This window comes from Echinops telfairi, unplaced genomic scaffold (genome assembly GCF_000313985.2).
Source record: "Echinops telfairi isolate 266 unplaced genomic scaffold, ASM31398v2 ScPeMD7_2291;HRSCAF=2852, whole genome shotgun sequence".
NCBI lineage: Eukaryota > Metazoa > Chordata > Mammalia > Afrosoricida > Tenrecidae > Echinops > Echinops telfairi.
This window is the reverse complement of record NW_022106189.1, coordinates 8,369,702-8,387,503: the sequence shown is the minus strand read 5'-3', so window position 1 is coordinate 8,387,503 and position 17,802 is coordinate 8,369,702. Positions and strand designations below refer to the sequence as shown.

At 36.4% G+C, this 17,802-nt stretch overlaps 1 protein-coding gene across 1 annotated transcript in view; it reads left to right on the top strand.

The window, feature by feature from the left end:
- ITFG1 (integrin alpha FG-GAP repeat containing 1) overlaps positions 1 to 17,802 on the top strand; it is a 237,140-nt gene that overhangs the window by 200,769 nt on the left and 18,569 nt on the right. The window contains exon 14 of the mRNA XM_004704695.4: positions 482 to 560. Coding sequence (XP_004704752.1) covers positions 482 to 560 — 79 coding nt within the window. The remainder of the gene's footprint in view (positions 1 to 481; positions 561 to 17,802) is intronic.

Sequence of the window (17,802 nt, the reverse complement as noted above, 5' to 3'; positions counted from 1 at the left end):
TACTGTATGCCCAGGATACCAACCTTTTAATATATAGACAAATTAAATTTGAGGTTAAAATACAGTGACCATAAAGTATCACTTAGCATCACTGGAATGGGACAGATTTAGAATATGAAAGGGCATCCCTATTCCTAAGACAAAGACCAGGAGAGAGTAGATAATAAGAGAGAGAAGGAATGGGATCTTTCCCATAGAGTTGGGAGGAATAGAAAGTGGTACTACTACCACAGTACAAGGGGGGGGGGGGGGAATTAATGCTACCTTGTAAAGTTGAAAATGAATATATCCTGTGATACAGAATAATTTAAATTTAATTTTTTCTACTAATAGATTTCTTTTGAAATGCTATTTATTAATGACATTTTTCTCAAAATAATTGTCATCTAAGTAAAAAAATGTGTAAGACATTTTACTTTATAACAAACTTGAAATCATTCACATTCTTTTCAAGGCTTAACCATGACTTTTTTTATTACAGCCCTTTGGAGTAAATCAGCCAGGACCATATATCATGTATACAACTGTAGATGCAAATGGGTATCTGAAAAATGGCTCAGGTAAGACTCGATAAAATGTCCAATGCTGCATAAAATCACCTTCAAATAGTGGCAAGGTAAATTTAGTGATAAACATTATTGTCATGTTTTCATACCTGTTTATAAAATCATTTATTTTAGAATGGGTAGATAACAAAGTTTCTATGACAAAAAAAAAAGTTAACATTTAATCCCTTGTATATCCTCATTGTGATACAGCAATGTTTCCCAATGGGCAATGCCCCCCGCTGGATGGGGTGGATATTCTCCAGGGAAACAATCTGTGATCAGTATCAGAAGGGAATGGACCATACTTAGGGTGGGGCACACAGTAGGGTCTGACTGTTCTCAATGGCAGACAACCTTCAGCAGATAATCTTCAAGCATATCGTGAAGCTTCTTAAAATTGACACTATTACAGGTGATACTGTGGGGAATAAATTTTATTAATTTTAAGATCATGTTATTGGGGGCTCTTTCAGCTCTTATAACAATCTCGACATCAGTTGTATCAAACATATCAAACCTATCTTATAACAATCTCGACATCAGTTGCATCATTATTTTCTAAACATTTACATTATATTTGTGCCCTTGGTATCAGCTACTCTTTTGACTCTCCCACTCTCAAGACCCTTAATAAATTATAAATTATTATTTTCATATCTTACACCAATCGCTGTCTCCCTTCCCCCATGGTTTCCTGAGATGAGATAAAATAAAATAAATCACTACATACTAATAGCTAAAGGATATAGTAAAAAGGTGTTTAGAAGGATATCTGTAACTACAGTATAAATACCTACATTTTAAAAGAGAAAGGTATTAAATTTGTAGTCTAACTTTCACCTTTGATGACTAGAGAAAGAAAATCAATATAAGCCCAAAGGAAGAAAGAAATAAAAAGAAGATAAAAAAAAAGAAATAAAAAGATTAAAAAATAAATGAAATAAAGAACAGAAAAACAAAACCAAAATTTTTGCTTTTTAAAAGATCAGTAAAATAGAATAAATTCTTTAGCTAATTTTAAAAGAACACTCAATTTATTAAAATCTGAAATTAAAAAAAAGAACATTACTAATAATTTTACAGAAAGAAAAAGGACTTTAAGAGCATACTATGAGCAAATCAAAACCAACAAATTTAGTACCCTAATTGAAATCAACATATTCCTAGAAAAGCACAAACTATCCAAACTGACTCTCAAAGAAACAGAATAACTTAAATAGACCTGTAACAACAAAAACAGAAGTAGAGGACCACCTGATATCACTGATTAATTCTCCCAAACATCAAAACAAAAACAAAAGCACTATTTCTACTCCAACTCTACCAAAAAGTAAGAATATATCCTCACATATTCTATGAGACCAACCTTGCCTGGATACCAAAGCCTGACAAAGATAACACTAGAAAAGGAAATTACTGTATAGACCTATTATACCTCTTAGGACTATAAGTGCTAACTTTTTCAACAAAATACTAGCAAACCAAAAGCACTCGCACAGTAAAAGCATTATACACTGTAACAACGTGGATTTAGCCCAGGAAAGTAAGAGTGATTCAACTTAAGAAATCAATTTAATACACATAGAACAGAAAATGACCCAAAAAAGCATTTGATAAAATTCAACATCCTTTCATAATAAATATTAGGACTCTTACTCACTGCCACTGAGTGGATTCCAATTCACAGTGAACATGTTGAACAGGGTAGAACTGCCACTGTTGGTTTTTGAGACTACATGTAACTCTTCTCCCACCTAGAGTCTGATGGTTTCCAACAGCTGACCTTTCAGTTCACAGCCAAATGCATAACCCTCTAGGGCACCAGGGTTCCTCATAAAACTAGACATAGCAGAGTGCAACTTGTATAGCATGATAAAAGCTACCCAATAGATTTAATGGCTTCCTCAGTGGTGAGATTGTAAACCTTTGCCCACAAGAACAGCAACAAGATAAAGATGTCTTTCACCACTTCTGTTCAGCAGAGTACTGACATTCTAATCTGAGCAGTTGGACAATTCAAAGATGATTCATATAGAAAATCCTAAAGAATGCTGCAATAATTATAAATTAATGCAGCAAAGTCACAGTTACAAATCAACATGAAAATATTTATATACACTGTCCTAGGGGGGGAAACCATCACAAAGTTATAATAGTGGGGAAAAAATTATTCAACATATGTAGTAAAAAGAAAAGAGAGGAGGAAAATGTACTACCGTGCCATTAAAGGTACGTGTGAGAGTCCAAAGAACAATACAGGATTACCACTTTATCTACAGAGTTGGTAGTGGTTTGATTCTTTCAGTAATAAGATAAGTATAAAAAGTCACTTCTGCAAAGATCTTTGTGTTAAAGACATTTAGGAGGGGTCTTTTGTTGATTCTTCAGACCAGAATTGCAGGAGACAAAGGAAATAGCCCTCTTCTATTTTCATATTTGGGTTGAGGAGGAACTGTCTCACTCTACCCTCAGTCTTTGAGGATGTTCCTCCTTCTTTTGTCTATCTTTACTATTTAGATCTTGCTCATCCCGCATTCCTGGATCGCCTAAGAGGTCGCTCAGGGGTACTCTCATTCCCTGTCACCTTGGGACTTCACCTTGGCAGCTTGGTAGTAAGAAAGTGAATGTGAGAGTACTCAAAATGGTATTATAATTATTTGAAGTCTTAGGGGGAAACTGGGGCTCTGTCAGGGGGGCCCTTGGTTTTAGGAACTAGCACAGTATTGGCAATGAAGAATCTGAAAAGAAAATTAAGAAGATAATTCCACTTACAATAGCATGTAAAAGAATAAAATTTTAGGACTGCATTTAACCAAAAAATTGAAAAACTTGCACACTGAGAATTACAGAACAGCAGAAAGAAGTTAAAGAAGACCTCAGTAAATGAAAAAATACCCTTCGTTCATATATTGATAGACTTTTTATTGTTTAAATGGCATTATTACAAAGGCAGTATTCATAGAAAGAAGGAATAGCTGCTGATTTTGGAGGAAGTAGCCACTGGGAACCTTATGCATAGCACTGAAACCTTGTCAAACACTGAAGGCCAAATGAATGGAAGCAAAGCATTGTCATAGATACTCCTGAAGGATGGGCCCCTTGGGTGGGAAGGGACTCCAAATTGATCCTGTTGAGTGGCTGCTTTCTCGAAGTAGAGTTAAAACATGGTGGTGTAAATGGAGTAAAGCCTGTGGGAATTGAACTTTGGGGATCTTTGCTGGTGGGACACAACTTAAGCTAAGAAGAAACCGCTGCAAATGTTTAGAGGTCATATATATTGACTTTTTTGAATCAGATCATCATATGGTTTACTGTGCCAGGAATGACACAATCAAGAGGAATGACTTTGTACTCACTATCAGCAAGGACATTTCAAGATCTATCTTGAAGTACAATGCTGGCTGTTAAAATATTATATCTATCCACCTTCAAGGAAATCCAATCAATACAACTCATTAATTTACGCACTATTGTACTAAAGCCTACTAATGAAAACATTGAAGAATTCTACCTTATCTTTATTGTGAAATTGATCAAACATGCGATCAGGATGCATTAATCATTATTGGCTATTGGAAAGCAAAAGTTGGAAACAAAGAGAAAGGTACAGTAGTTGGAAAATATGATCTTGGTGATAGAAATGAAGCTGGAGATCGCATGATAGAATTTTGCAAAATCAACAACTTGTTCATAGCAAATACCATTTTTCAACAACACAAACAGTGACTATACACCTGGATTTCAACAGATGGAATATACAGAATTCAAATTGATTACATCTGTGGAAAGATGTGATGGAGAAGCTCAATGCCAGCAGCTAAAACCAGACCAGTGGGCAACATTGGAACAGACCATCAATTGTTCATATGTGAGTTCAGGATAAAGCTGAAGAAAATTAGAACAAGTCCATGAGAGCTCAAATTTGCCTCTGAGTCTACCCCACCTGAATTTTAAGAACAGATTTGACACATTGAACACTAATGTGGAATACCTGATGAACTGTGTGAGGACATCAAGAACACCATTCGTGAAGAAACCAAAAAGTCACTAGAAAGACAGGAAAGAAAGAAAAGACCTATGTGGATATCAGAAGACTCTGAAACTTGCTCTTACTCATCCAGTAGCTTAAGCAAACATAAGAAATGAGGTCAAAGAACTGAACAGAAAGTTTCACAAAGAACAGCTTGAGAAGACAAAGTGAAATGCTATAATTAAATGTGCAAATCAAAAACCTAGAGTTAGAAAAACATATTTAAAAAACAAAACAATAAAAACAGACTTATTGGGCTGGTTGAGACAAGAAGACTCCCCAAGACTGGTTTTCCAATCTTGAACCCAAACTCACCTGTGAGACCAAATAGTCAACAATTACTTTGAAACAAAGATGAGAATGTAAAGAAAAGTAGATAAAGGAAATGGAACAAACTGCAAAGAAATGATGAGAGAGTTCACATATTATGAACAATGTAACCAATGTTACTGAGCAAGTTGTGTAGAAGTTTTTGAATAGGAACCCAAATTATTGTGTATACTTACACCAAAAACACAATATTATTATTTTTAACTGAAATAAAATTAATCTACAGGTATTATAAAACTCCTATTTTCTGCTGGCTGCTCTTCCAGACCTCCTACATATTATCTCATTGCATTTCACTATACCTTCTTGGCAGCTGTCTGTATCTCCAATCTACAACATAAAAAAATTAGGTACTAAGAATTTAAATAACTTGGGAGTGTCACTCAACTGTTAGCTTTTAGAGCTGCCTTTAAGTTCAGAACTGTCTCACCATAAAACATCTCCATTCCTACACTGTGGTTATTGTTAATGAGTTGTCATTGAGTCCATTCGGATTCTTGGTCAGCCTGTCTATACAGGGGTGAACTAGGTAGCAGAGCATTTTCAAGACCGTGATCTTTCAGAAGTAGATTGATTGACCTATCTTCCAGTTCACCTCTGGCTATGTTCACATCACCAGTCTTTCAGCTAATATACCTAACTATTTGCACCACCGGGACTTTTTTAAGATGAAATTTTACCCAAAAAAAAAAAAAAAAGATGAAATTTTACATAGCAAATTAGATTTCCACATAATAGTTGCTACACAGAGTTTTCACATAGAATGTGAGTTTTCACACATTCTTCACAGTGTGTCATCATTTTTATTTATTCTAGTTGAACCGTTTCTAACCATCTAGTTTCCCTCTCCTCTTCCCTTCTCATTTTTTCTGTAATTGTTGACCATTTGGACTGATACAGATGATTTTTTTAATCATTTTATTAGGGGCTCATACAACTCTTATCATAAGCCATAGATACTTCAATTGTGTAAAGCACATTTGTACATTCATTGCCCTCATCATTCTCAAAACATTTGCTCTCCACCCAACAGATGATTTTTTTAAAAGAGATCATTACTCAAAAGTGACATTGTTTGTTTCATTAAGTTAATCAGTTACTGAGCTTTAGAAAGCACAGTTTTTAATATTGTCTTGTAAAAAGCCAGGGTATCCTAAAAAGAGGGAAATGATCTTTAAAAATCGTAGTTGTATTTTATTTTAACCTATGGTAACTGTGTCTTATGCAATGATGCCTACAGTTTAATAAATGCAACATGTTACTTTATAATGTGTCTTTTTTCATCACATGAAGTTTTATGATTTCTGCACTTCATGAAACTTTGTTCATCATAGTTTCAGAAACATCAATGAAATAATGGGGGGAGCGGGGAGGGAGGAAAAAAATGAAAAATGAGGAGCTGTCTCCAAGAGCCCAAGTGGAAAGCAAATGTTTTGAGAATGATGTGGGCAATGAATGTATAAATGTACTTTATACAACTGGCATATGTATGGATTGTGATGAGTTGTATGAGCCCCCAGTAAAATGATTTTTTAAAAATAAAGAAAGAATGGGTATATTCCTTTGCTCTCTAGGGGTGTGATGATCCTACATTATTTGGTAGTTGAGTGATTGCAAAACAGTTTATTATCTACTAACCAGTAATTTTAACACATAGGTTAATGTTGTTTCTTGAGGAATAACATCAGAATCTCTCATGTCCTAGGAGTTTGGGGCTATTCCTATATAATAAGAATAGTTAAAATAGATTAGTAATTACTCTATATCCAGCACTGTGCCAAGAGCCCTGGTGGTATAGTGAGTTATATGCTGGGCTGCTAACCACCAAGTCAACAGTCTGAAACCACCAACCACTCCAAGGAAGAAAGATGAAGCTTTATACTCCTGTAACCAGTTACAGTCTCAGAAAACCACAAGGATGGTTCAGTCCTGTCATATTGAGTCACTGTGAGTCACACTCAACTCGATGGCAGTGAGTTTGATTATTTGGAAACTCTGGGCTAAGTAAGTTACATATGTGCCAGTTACATAATCTCCTGTCAACTTGCAAAGGGGTGGAGTCTAGCCTGTTAATCAGGTCATAGCCAATGAGGTCTCTGTGTAGGCATGGACTTCTGAGGATTCTGGGCACTCCTGTCTTCCTCTTCGGAGGTGGAACACAGTCTCTGCTTCACCTTCCTGCTGACAAGAGACATGGAGCCATGCTGATCCCAGCCAGAGCCCTAGAGCTGGAGGAGCCACATGTAGACCCACACCAGTGCTGAGATGCTTCTACTGCTAATGGATGACAAGACTTTGCATTCGCAGGCCTTTGATCTTCCTGCATCATTACATGTGTTCCATGAGTCTGAAGAGGAATTTATAGACTGGTATCAGACAGATGGGCTAATATCAGACATATGGGCTTGATCTGGACTGGGCCAGGATGTTTTCTTAATATACAATTACTCTTTGATATAAAGCTCTCTCTTATACATATATGAGCATCTCTGGATTTTGTTTCTGTAGTCGACCCAGACTAACACACATTTATATTCTCAATTAATCATATTAGATGTGAAATTTCCAATTAATATATATCCTAAAGTATTACAAGCTAAAATATATAAAATTAAAATTATATAATATTATAATTTTGAATAGAGATGAAAAAAGGGGGAAATTTCCTAATATAGGAAATATAAGTTATGATTCTGGTATTCTGCTCTTATATTTCTTTCTTAGTAGATTTAATGAAGATAAATTTGTTTTCCTATTACAACCTAAATATTTTAGATCCACCTAAAAAGAGTGCCCTAATATTGCTAACATTCTGCATTTAAGACCAAATTTTGCTCTAATTAAATTCAGCCATTTAATCAAATAATTTGAGCATATTTATAACTTATGAAATTGATTATTACCAAATACAGCTTTTGGACCAACTATTTTCCTTTTTATATCTTTAAACTTTTTCCACATGAGCAGAACTACTTTTTAAAAGATTTCCAGTAATAGACAGTATTGACATTTTTATTGTACAAAACAGAATAATAGTTTACTTATACATACAGGTTAGAAAACGTCATACTAACTCAATATGGGGAGTGAGGGTGGAAAAGAGAAGCTGATGCCAAGGACTCAATAGAAAATAAATGCCTAGAAAAGAAAGATGGTAACAGATGTACAAATATGCTTGATAAAATAGATGTATGGATTGTTATAAGAGTTGTAAGAGCCCCCAATAAAATGCTCTTTTAACCAAAAAAAAATGTTTTAATCAAATAAAAGCATTACTGCTAAATGTTTATTCTATTAAAGTAGGTCATTAAAAAAACCCACCACTGCCATTAAGTTGATTGTCTTCAATGAATAGATATTTTAGAATTTCTTTTCATTATATCTGAATAATTTAATTAATAAGATTTGGTGTATATTCATTATTCAAAGGTAAATTATTATTTCAGTTAAGAAGTACCATTCAATAAACACAAGAAGTCTATAGAAAGAAACTGGTGGCCTAAAGAAATCCTACCATTAGAGAGAAAATTTGCCAAGTGAAATAAATGTGACATAAAAGGACAGATAATGTATGATCCTACACACATGAAATATCTAGAATAGGCAATTACAAATACATCAAAGTCTATTCATGTTTACCAAAGAGTGGGGGAGAGAAGTATGGAGAAATCTTGTTTAATAGACACTAAGCTTCTGTTTATGCTAAAGAAAAAGTCTTAGAAATATATACTGATGGTGTTTACAAAATATGGTGAAAGTAATTGATGTCACTGGATAGTACATTTAAAATTGGTTAAAGTGGGATAATTTATGTTAAATTTTTTGCCACAAAATTTAAAAAATTTTTAAGTTGAAGTTAATATTCAATGTGCAATTCAAAATAGTCACAAAAGAACAAATGTTGGATGATGTTGCTTATATTAAAAGGCACAAAATGTCAAATGTAGAGACATAAAAGTTTATTAATGGTTACCACAGGGGGAGGCCTTATTTCTTAAAAAGTACTTTGTTGTGGTTTAACATAATATAAAAATTGCATTAAGGGTAGGACTACACAGCTGATTATAATTGCTGTCAAATTGTTCATAAAAAGTTGACTTGGCAAAGATTGTGTGATAGATAGATTTACGCTGACATAATAGAGTAGCTCATGAGAGTGTGGTCCTCAGTGGAGAGTCATGGTTTTATGGAAATATCCTAGTAAATTAGCCTGGTAACATGTTTAATGCTTCTATTCTACTTCCTGAGATCTTAAAAGTTTGCAAGTGGCCATCCAAGGCACATAAATTTGTTGCTATGTACCTGAAACAATAAAGGAAGAAGATGAGTCAGGAAGATATTGAATGTGTGGTAAATTTTCTCCATAGCTAACTGCTTCCTTTGCCATGAGGTCACGAGAACTAAATGATACCTGACTACCATTATTGAGCATGTTGGTCAAAGATTCTATAGAAGAATATTAATCAACATGAAAGTGCAGAACAAATATTTAAGTGGATTCCATAAATTCTGGAGCCATGTAAGTCGGGTGAACCCCAAAACTATTGTTTCAAGGTGAACTTCAAGCTTTCAACCAAATATATCCCCTGAAGTCTTCTTAAAACCAAGTCATAATTTAGGGTAACTAGTAAAGAGCATCTACCTTACCATTATCCTCTTTTAAGAGCTCTATATGGGATGAAATCGACACTAGCAATTCAAAACACTCGATTAAATGAGAACTTAGGGGTCAGTGAATTTACATTAGTGGCAGAAAAACAATTCAGAAAAGACGAATGCTAACAATGCATAACTCAAAGAATAATTGATATTACTGAATTATACATGTAGCAATTATTGAATTGGTATGTTTTACTGTGTATATTCTCAACAAAAAAAGCAATAAAAATTTAAGATATATATATTGCACTGATGGTTTAATAAGAGATAGAGGAAAAAGAGCAAATTACTTCACACATTGACAAACAAGTTTGGCTTTCCGATTAGCGAACTTAAGTATTAGAAATAATAAAATTGCATATCCAACTCTAAAACTTTCTTGTAACTTTAAAATATTTTCCTAGCATTATGTTTTTTCATACTCTACTTTGTAAGTGAATAGTTATTTGAAGGTTATTATGGTACATAATTCAAACTCCTGTCCTCTCACCATACTTATTCAGTCTATATGCAGAGCAAATCATCAGAGAAGATGGGTTGTTTGTTTGTTTTTTAATAAATTATTTTATTAGGAGCTCTTACAGCTCTTATAACAATCCATACATCAACTGTATAAGCACATTTGTACAGGTTGCCATCATCATTTTCAAAACATTTTCTTTCTTGGACCCTTGGTATCAGCTCCTTTTTTCCCTGAGAAGATGGGTTTTAGGGGGCGGGGGGGGGGGGCGGAGTGTCATCAGGATTGGATGAAGGCTTATTAACAACCTGCTTTATACAGATGATAGAACCTTGCTCGCTGAAAGTGAAAAGGACTTGTGTGACATAGTTAAAGCTGATGTGACTTTACAATCTTACACATTACATACAATCTGCCTTTTCCTTCTAAAATAAATCTAGATATTCAATAAGTTGAATAGCTTAGTCAAAAAATACTCTGGATTTGATCAGTTCCAGTTTTGTTAGAGTGTCTCTAAACTCTATTTATAGATCTTCTAATTCATTCTCGTCTGTTCAAAATACTTTTTCATTCACTATTGACATTTTGGACCAGATGATGTCTTCTAAGAATTGTCATAGTTATCATAGGATGTTTAGCAGCGTCCTTAGGTCCTTGCTGGTGTAGTAGTTAAGCATTGAGCTGCTAACTGCAAGGTCAGTAGTTCAAAACCACTAGCTGCTCCACAGGAGAAAGAGCTTTCTATTCCTATAAAAGAATTAGTTTCTGACAACTGATCTTTGATAAGGGACCTAAAACTATCAAATGGGAAGCAGATGCCCTCTTCAACAAGTGGTGCTGGAAGAAAATGGATATCTACCTGCAGAAAAACGAAGCAAGACCCTTATTTCACTCCATGCACAAGAATAAACTCAAAGTGGATCACAGACCTCGATGTAAAACCCCAAACTATTAGGGCCATCATTTAGAGTATTGGGACCAACCTGAGAACTTTGGCACAGGGAATACATAGGCTATCAGAAATAGCAAAGGACACAAACACAGAGGAGGCACACATAGACAAGTGGGATATACTGAAGATAAAACACCTGTGTACATCATAAGAATTTACCAAGAGAGTTATAAGAGAGCCCTCGGACTGGGAAAATATCTTTTGCAATGACACATCAGACAAAGGCCTTATTACTAAAATCTACTATACTCTGCTAGCTTCCAAAAAAAAACCTAATTGTCCACTGAGGAGGTCGTCAGAGGACCTGAACAGAAGATTCACAGGGGCAGAAATCTGAATGGCCAATAAGCATATGAAAAAATATTCCCAATCTTGAGCCATAAGATAAATACAAATTAAAACAACAATGAGATACCGCCTAACACCCTCAAAGATAGCCCAACTCAAAAAGTCAGAAAGCAGTAAGTGTTGGGTTGTGGGGAGACTGGAATTCTTATCCACTGCTGGTGGACCTGTAGGTGTGTACAGCCACTATGGAAATTGATCTGGAGATAGCCAAAACAGATGGAAATCGTGTTGCCATATGACCCAGCCATCCCCCTACTGGGCATATACCCAGAAGAGGCAAGAAACAAACCACAGCGAGACATCTGTGCTCCAGTGTTCATCAAGGCACAGTTCACAATTGCAAGGAGTTGGAAACAACCCAGATTTCCATCAACTGATGAATGGATTAAAAAACTGTGGTACAACATACAATGAAGTACTATGCATCACTAAAAAGTAGTGATGAACGTATGAAGCACATCAACATATGGGAAGAACTGGATGAAATTTTACTAAGCAAAGTAAGCCAAGCACAAAAGGATAAGTACAATATGAGTCCACTGAGGTAAACTTGAAAAAAAAAATGCAAAAGGGGCAGAGGGAAAAAGCTACTGTATATACATACATTCCTCAGGTGAGGACCAGGTAGTATGGCAGGAGCCAGACCAAATCCAGGGATACATATGGTAGCCAACTAAAAAGGAGGGGGTAAGGAGAAAAAAGAAATGGGTAGCAGGGGAGGAGGGCACTAACCCACCCAAAGGAAGGTATTGTTTATATCTCCACAGGGAAAGAGGGACCAGACTTCAACCTGGTACTCCAAGATGTGAATGCAACACAGGCATGGAATAGGGAACCACTGGAGAGGTCTGAGGGGCTGGTCCCAATCCCAACTACATGGACAGCTGGCCCTCCCCCCAGAAGAATTTATTTCAGAGGACAGCACTGAAGCTGCAGCTCAGGAAGGGACATATCTGATCATAGCACATGGGAGCAAATGAAGGGGGAGGAAGAGAGAGTGGAGCATATCCTGGCCCACCAAGCCATGAAGACGATATTCCCGCTCAGAGCAGCCAATCCACAGAGAAGACCATAAGACCAGCCCCAGTATGAGACACAACATCCCTCACTGACCCATAGCTCTACAGGGGACAAGACAGGAGACACAGTGTGGGAATTGCGCCCAATCTGATCCAACTACACTGAGGCAAAACACTAAGTGTGCAACAGAACAGCAAGGGAAACAGAGCAATGAAGTCCCCAGGGAATACCTAAAGTAGACTTTGGGCCAGGGCTTGGAACGCTATCACTCTATCAGAAAACACTCCTAAAGGCCAACAAACAGTCCTTGAACTAACTACAGGCTTTTATTTTTTGTTATTGTTGTTGTTTGTCATTGACTGTCATTGATGGTTTATTTTCTTTTGTTGGTTTGTTTTGCTCTGTCTTGTTTTTGTGCATGTTACTATCTCCACAGATCTGTCTAAATAAGATAGGCAGGATAAACAATCTGGAGGAGAAAACGACGGGACCAACGGTTCCAGGGTGAAATGGGAGAGGGGAAGGTGGGGGAAAGGAAGTGGTGTTAACAAACCCAAGGACAAGGGAACAACAAGTGATCCAAATCGGTGAGGAGGAGGGTATAGGAGGCCTGGTAGGGCATGATCAAGGGTAATATAACCAAGAGGAGTTACTGAAACCCAGATGAAGGCTGAGCATGATAGTGGGACAAGAGGAAAGTAAAAGGAAATAGAGGAAAGAACTAGGAGGCAAAGGGCATTTTTAGAGCTCTAAATAAAGGCATGTACATATGTAAAAACATGTATATATGAGGATAGGGAAATATATCTATGTGCATATATTTATAGGTTTAGTATTAAGGTAGCAGATGGACATTGGGCCTTCACTGAAGTACTCCCTCGATGCAAGAATACGTTGTTCTATTAAACTGGCATTCATGATGCTCACCTTCCCGACACGATTGCTGAAGACAAAGCGGGTACATAAGCAAATGTGAAGAAAGCTGATGGAGCCCAGCTATCAAAAGATATAGAGTCTAGGGTCTTAAAGACTTGAAGGTAAACAAGTGGCCATCTAGCTCAGAAGCAACAAAGCCCACATGGAAGAGGCACTCCAGCCTGTGTGATCACAAGGTGTCCAAGGGATCAGTTATCAGGCATCAAAGAACAAAAAATCAAATCATTGTGAATGAGGGGGAATGCAGATTGGGAACTCAAGACCCATCTGTAGGCAACTGGACATCCCCGTACAGAAGGGTGGCGGGGAGGAGACAAGCCAGTCAGGGTGCAGTGTAACAACAATGAAACATACAACTTTCTTCTGGTTCCTAAATGCTTCCTCCCCGTCCACCATCATGATCCCAATTCTACCTTACAAATCTGGCTAGACCAGGAGATGTATACTGGTACAGATAGGAACTGGAAACACAGGGAATCCAGGACAGATGAACCCTTCAGGACCAGTGCTGAGAGTGGCAATACCAGGAAGGTTGAGGGAGGGTGTGGTAGAAAGGGGAAACTGACTACAAGAATCTACATATAACCTCCTCCCTGGGGGATGGACAACAGAAAAGTGGGTGAAGGGAGATGTCAGACAGTGTAAGATGTGACAAAATAATAATAAGTTATAAATTATCAAGGATTCCTAAGGGAGTGGGGAGTGGGGAGGGAGGTGAAAATCTGAGGAGCTGATACCAAGGGCTCAAGTAGAATGATAATGGCAACAAATGTGCTTGACACAATGGATGGATGGATTTATGGATTGTGATAAGAGTTTACAAGCCCTCAATAAAATGTTTTGTTTTTTTTAAAAAAGAGTTAGTTTCAGAACAGTTCTACCCCACCCTATAAAGTCACTGTGAGTCAGCATCAACTCAATAGCAGTGAATAACCTGATCCCTGGCCTTTATCCTTTAGATGCCAGTGGCACCCTCATGGCCACCAAAAATGGCTCTTGACCCTTTCAGATGTTTCTCTGGGTCAGAATCACCCCTGGCTGTCCATCACTGTTCTAGAAACAATTCATAAAGTTACTTAGACTAAACTACACTCTTAACTACACTCAACATACATAAAGATACAAGCCAATGTACTTACGCATTAAGAAAAGTTCATATTCTTTGTTAATCAGTAGCGGAAAGAGCAAATAAAGTTATTTTTATTGACCAAAATGTATACTGTGTGATTTTTTTTTTAACTTTAGTAAGTTATTAGTTTCCAGCCATCTTAAATCTTCACTGAAAGAAGTTAACTATAGCTATATACTTCAACAGCTTCATTCTAGAAATATATGCACCATTCAAAACCTACTGCATTCACATCATCAGGTACTGTGTTAGGCTGGGTTATCTAGAGAAGCAAAATCAATGACACTCATATGTATAAGCAAGCACTTTATATCAAGAAATAATCTTATATCAATAAGGCATCCAGGTAGTCCATTTTAAGTCCATGGTTCTGATACTAGCTGGAGACTCACCTCTTCAGACTCATCTAACTGCAGGCCAATGACTCAGGTGAAGAGGGATGCAGGAAGATCACAGGACATTGGGTGCAGAGTCATGTTGATCCAAGGTCAGTGGAAACAGCAGGGTGCCAACAGCTCTTAAGGTTGGGTTGCCCCTGGAGGCAGGCACAAATTCTCAATAAGCAAAAAGATGAAGTGACAGAGAAAGGAGGTCCCCAGTATCTCTTATAAAAAAGGTCACACCTCTCTGGGAGGCATCACTAGATGATGAGCTAATTGACGGGTTAGGCTCCAGTGCTAGTCAGGAGTGTCTAGTTGACATGATACTTAACCATCACAGCCACTGTACAATTTAGTTTAATCGCTCAGAGTCGCAGGTTAGTAATTTTACACTAACTGATACTAAATATTTGATATGGTTAACATTTACAAAGGGGCTTTAAGAAGTTCTTGAAACATGGAATTAAAAGATAGTGGAATTTTTCCACAAACTTTTGAAGCCCACTTGTGTATTGATAGCCTAGTAAATGCATTCCTGGTTTCTCCTGGTAACGTGATGGCTGCCTAATCTAATGAAGTCATTTCACATATTTATGTCACTTTTTTCATTTAAAATAACCTATCTTGCTATTTTCATTTTTCAAACTCCTTCTCACCTTTAGTTTATAAATTAAGTATATTTTCTCCCTGTCAGAACTAAGCAATTTTATTCCAGTGTGCTTTTTGTAGTTTAAAGCAAAATGCCATGCATGACTGGTTTACTTCTTGGGATATAGATTTATAATATGTAAAGTGCTTTTTTTCATACTTAAACCAAGGTTTATTTATTTTTTCTTTTGCTTCTCATTTTTTCCCTCCTTCCCCCCAAAATAAAGTGCTCTTAAGGCATAAACTTTGCTATTTAGCTCATCTATGCCACATTGTCCACTTTGGAAACCAAGGTTTATTTTTTTAATCCATAACATACTAGCTGAAACATGACTGCACATAACCTCAGGATGGTCTACCTTCCTAATGCACTGACTCGGACAATAGTACCTAATGTGATTTGCTTTTATTTGAGCTGTGGATTTCTTTTATTGTTTAACTTGCATTCTTCTTGACATGCATTGGCAATGACTTTTTAATCATTCCTTCATTAGACACTTCCATTTCAAGAGGAAAACAGGTATCAAAATCAAATGACTCACTTTCTCAAAAAGTTAAATAAAGAGTACCTGTATGATTCGGTTATGTCATTCTTTGGTTTATTTCCAAGAAAATTAAAAGCATATAGGCGTTTTCATACAGAATTATTTAAAACAGCTAAAAAAGTAGGAAAGCCCAAATGTCCATAAACAATGCACAGATAAATAAAATGCAACATATCCAAAAACAAATCCATGGCTATTAAGGTGATTCCAACTCATAAAGATCGTATAGGACACAGTAGAACTGCCCAGTAGGGTTTCTGTGGCTGTAATCTTCCAAAAAACAAAACAAACCGAGCTCACTGTCATCAAGTTTACTTCAAATCATAGTGACCATGCAGGACAGGGTAGAACTGACCCAGGTATTGTCTGAGGCTATAAATCTTAATGGGATCAGAAAGTTTCATCTTTCTCCTGTGTGGCAACTGGTGAGTTTGAACTGCTGGCTTGCAGTTAGCAGCACAATGCTAACTCACTGTCCCACCTAGGCACCTGAATGTATCCATTAGAGTAGAATGTTATTCAGCCATTGAACAGAATGAAGTCATGAAGCACGCCACACACGAATGAACCTTGTATGCACTAAGCTAAGGGAAAGAATCCAGGCCAAAAAAAGATCACATACTGTGCGATTGCGTTTCCATGAAATGCTCAGCATAGACAGATCCATAGAGAGCTGGTAGATTACTGGTTGCCAGGGACTTGAGGGAGGGAAAATAGGAAATGACTGCAACTGGGGACAGGGATTCTTTTCAAGGTGATAAAAATGTTCTGAAATTAGTGAGTAACTGGTAATGGTTGCACAACTTTGTGAATGTATTAAAAAAAAAAACTACTGACTAGCATTTAAAGAGATGAATTTCAGTGTATTTCAATTATATATCAATTTGTTAAAATAAAGAAAAAGTATCCACAGTCCAAATTTATAATTGGGAAGCAGGCTTACAGTTTGAACCAGTTATAAGCTTCTTGGTTTGTTCCAAAAGAAAAATTAGAAAAACTTCTTTGAAAAAATAGTTATTACAATATTTTTCAGGAACTAGTATTAGAATCAAAGTAGCAACTAATATTTACATAAGGCTCTGCAACTTACAAAGCCCTTTAAAAAACATTAATAGTTAAGTGCTTATGTTATTATTTTCTCACCAACTCCATTCAGTAGACAGTATTGTTATCCTACACAGATTAGAAAGGTATTGGTTTTTCTGTTGTATCTTAAAATGTTTTTTTCTTTGTATAAAGACCTTTTCTTTTTTTTTAATCATTTTATTAGGGGCTCATACAACTCTTATCACACCATACTTACATCAATTATGAAAGCACATTTGTACATTCATTGCCCTCATCTTTCTCAAAACATTTTCTCTCCACTTAAGCCCCTGGCTGGCATCAGGTCCTCATTTTTCCCCTCCCTCCCTGCTCCCCACTAAAGACCTTTTCATTTTGTCTGTGAATGACATACAGTGGGCATTCAGTAAATGTTTAAATGATTGATTAAATCATTTAAGGATTTAATGATTGACAAAGTCAAGAGTTTTACTAAAGGCCATAGAACAAAGTAGTTGGTAATATTGAGGCATTTGAATCCTGTGATACCATGTTAGAATTCATATTGCCCAAATGAATGGTAACAGTAAACCACGAAATATTATAAGAACTCCAGCAAAGCTGAATTTAACAAATTATAATTTGTTATTAACTGCCAAAAGGAGCCCTAGTAGTGTACAGTGAACCCTCGTTTATGGCGGTTAATCGGTTCTAGACCCTACCGTGATAAATGAAATTCCGCGAAGTAGGATTCCTTATTTGTAAATCAAATA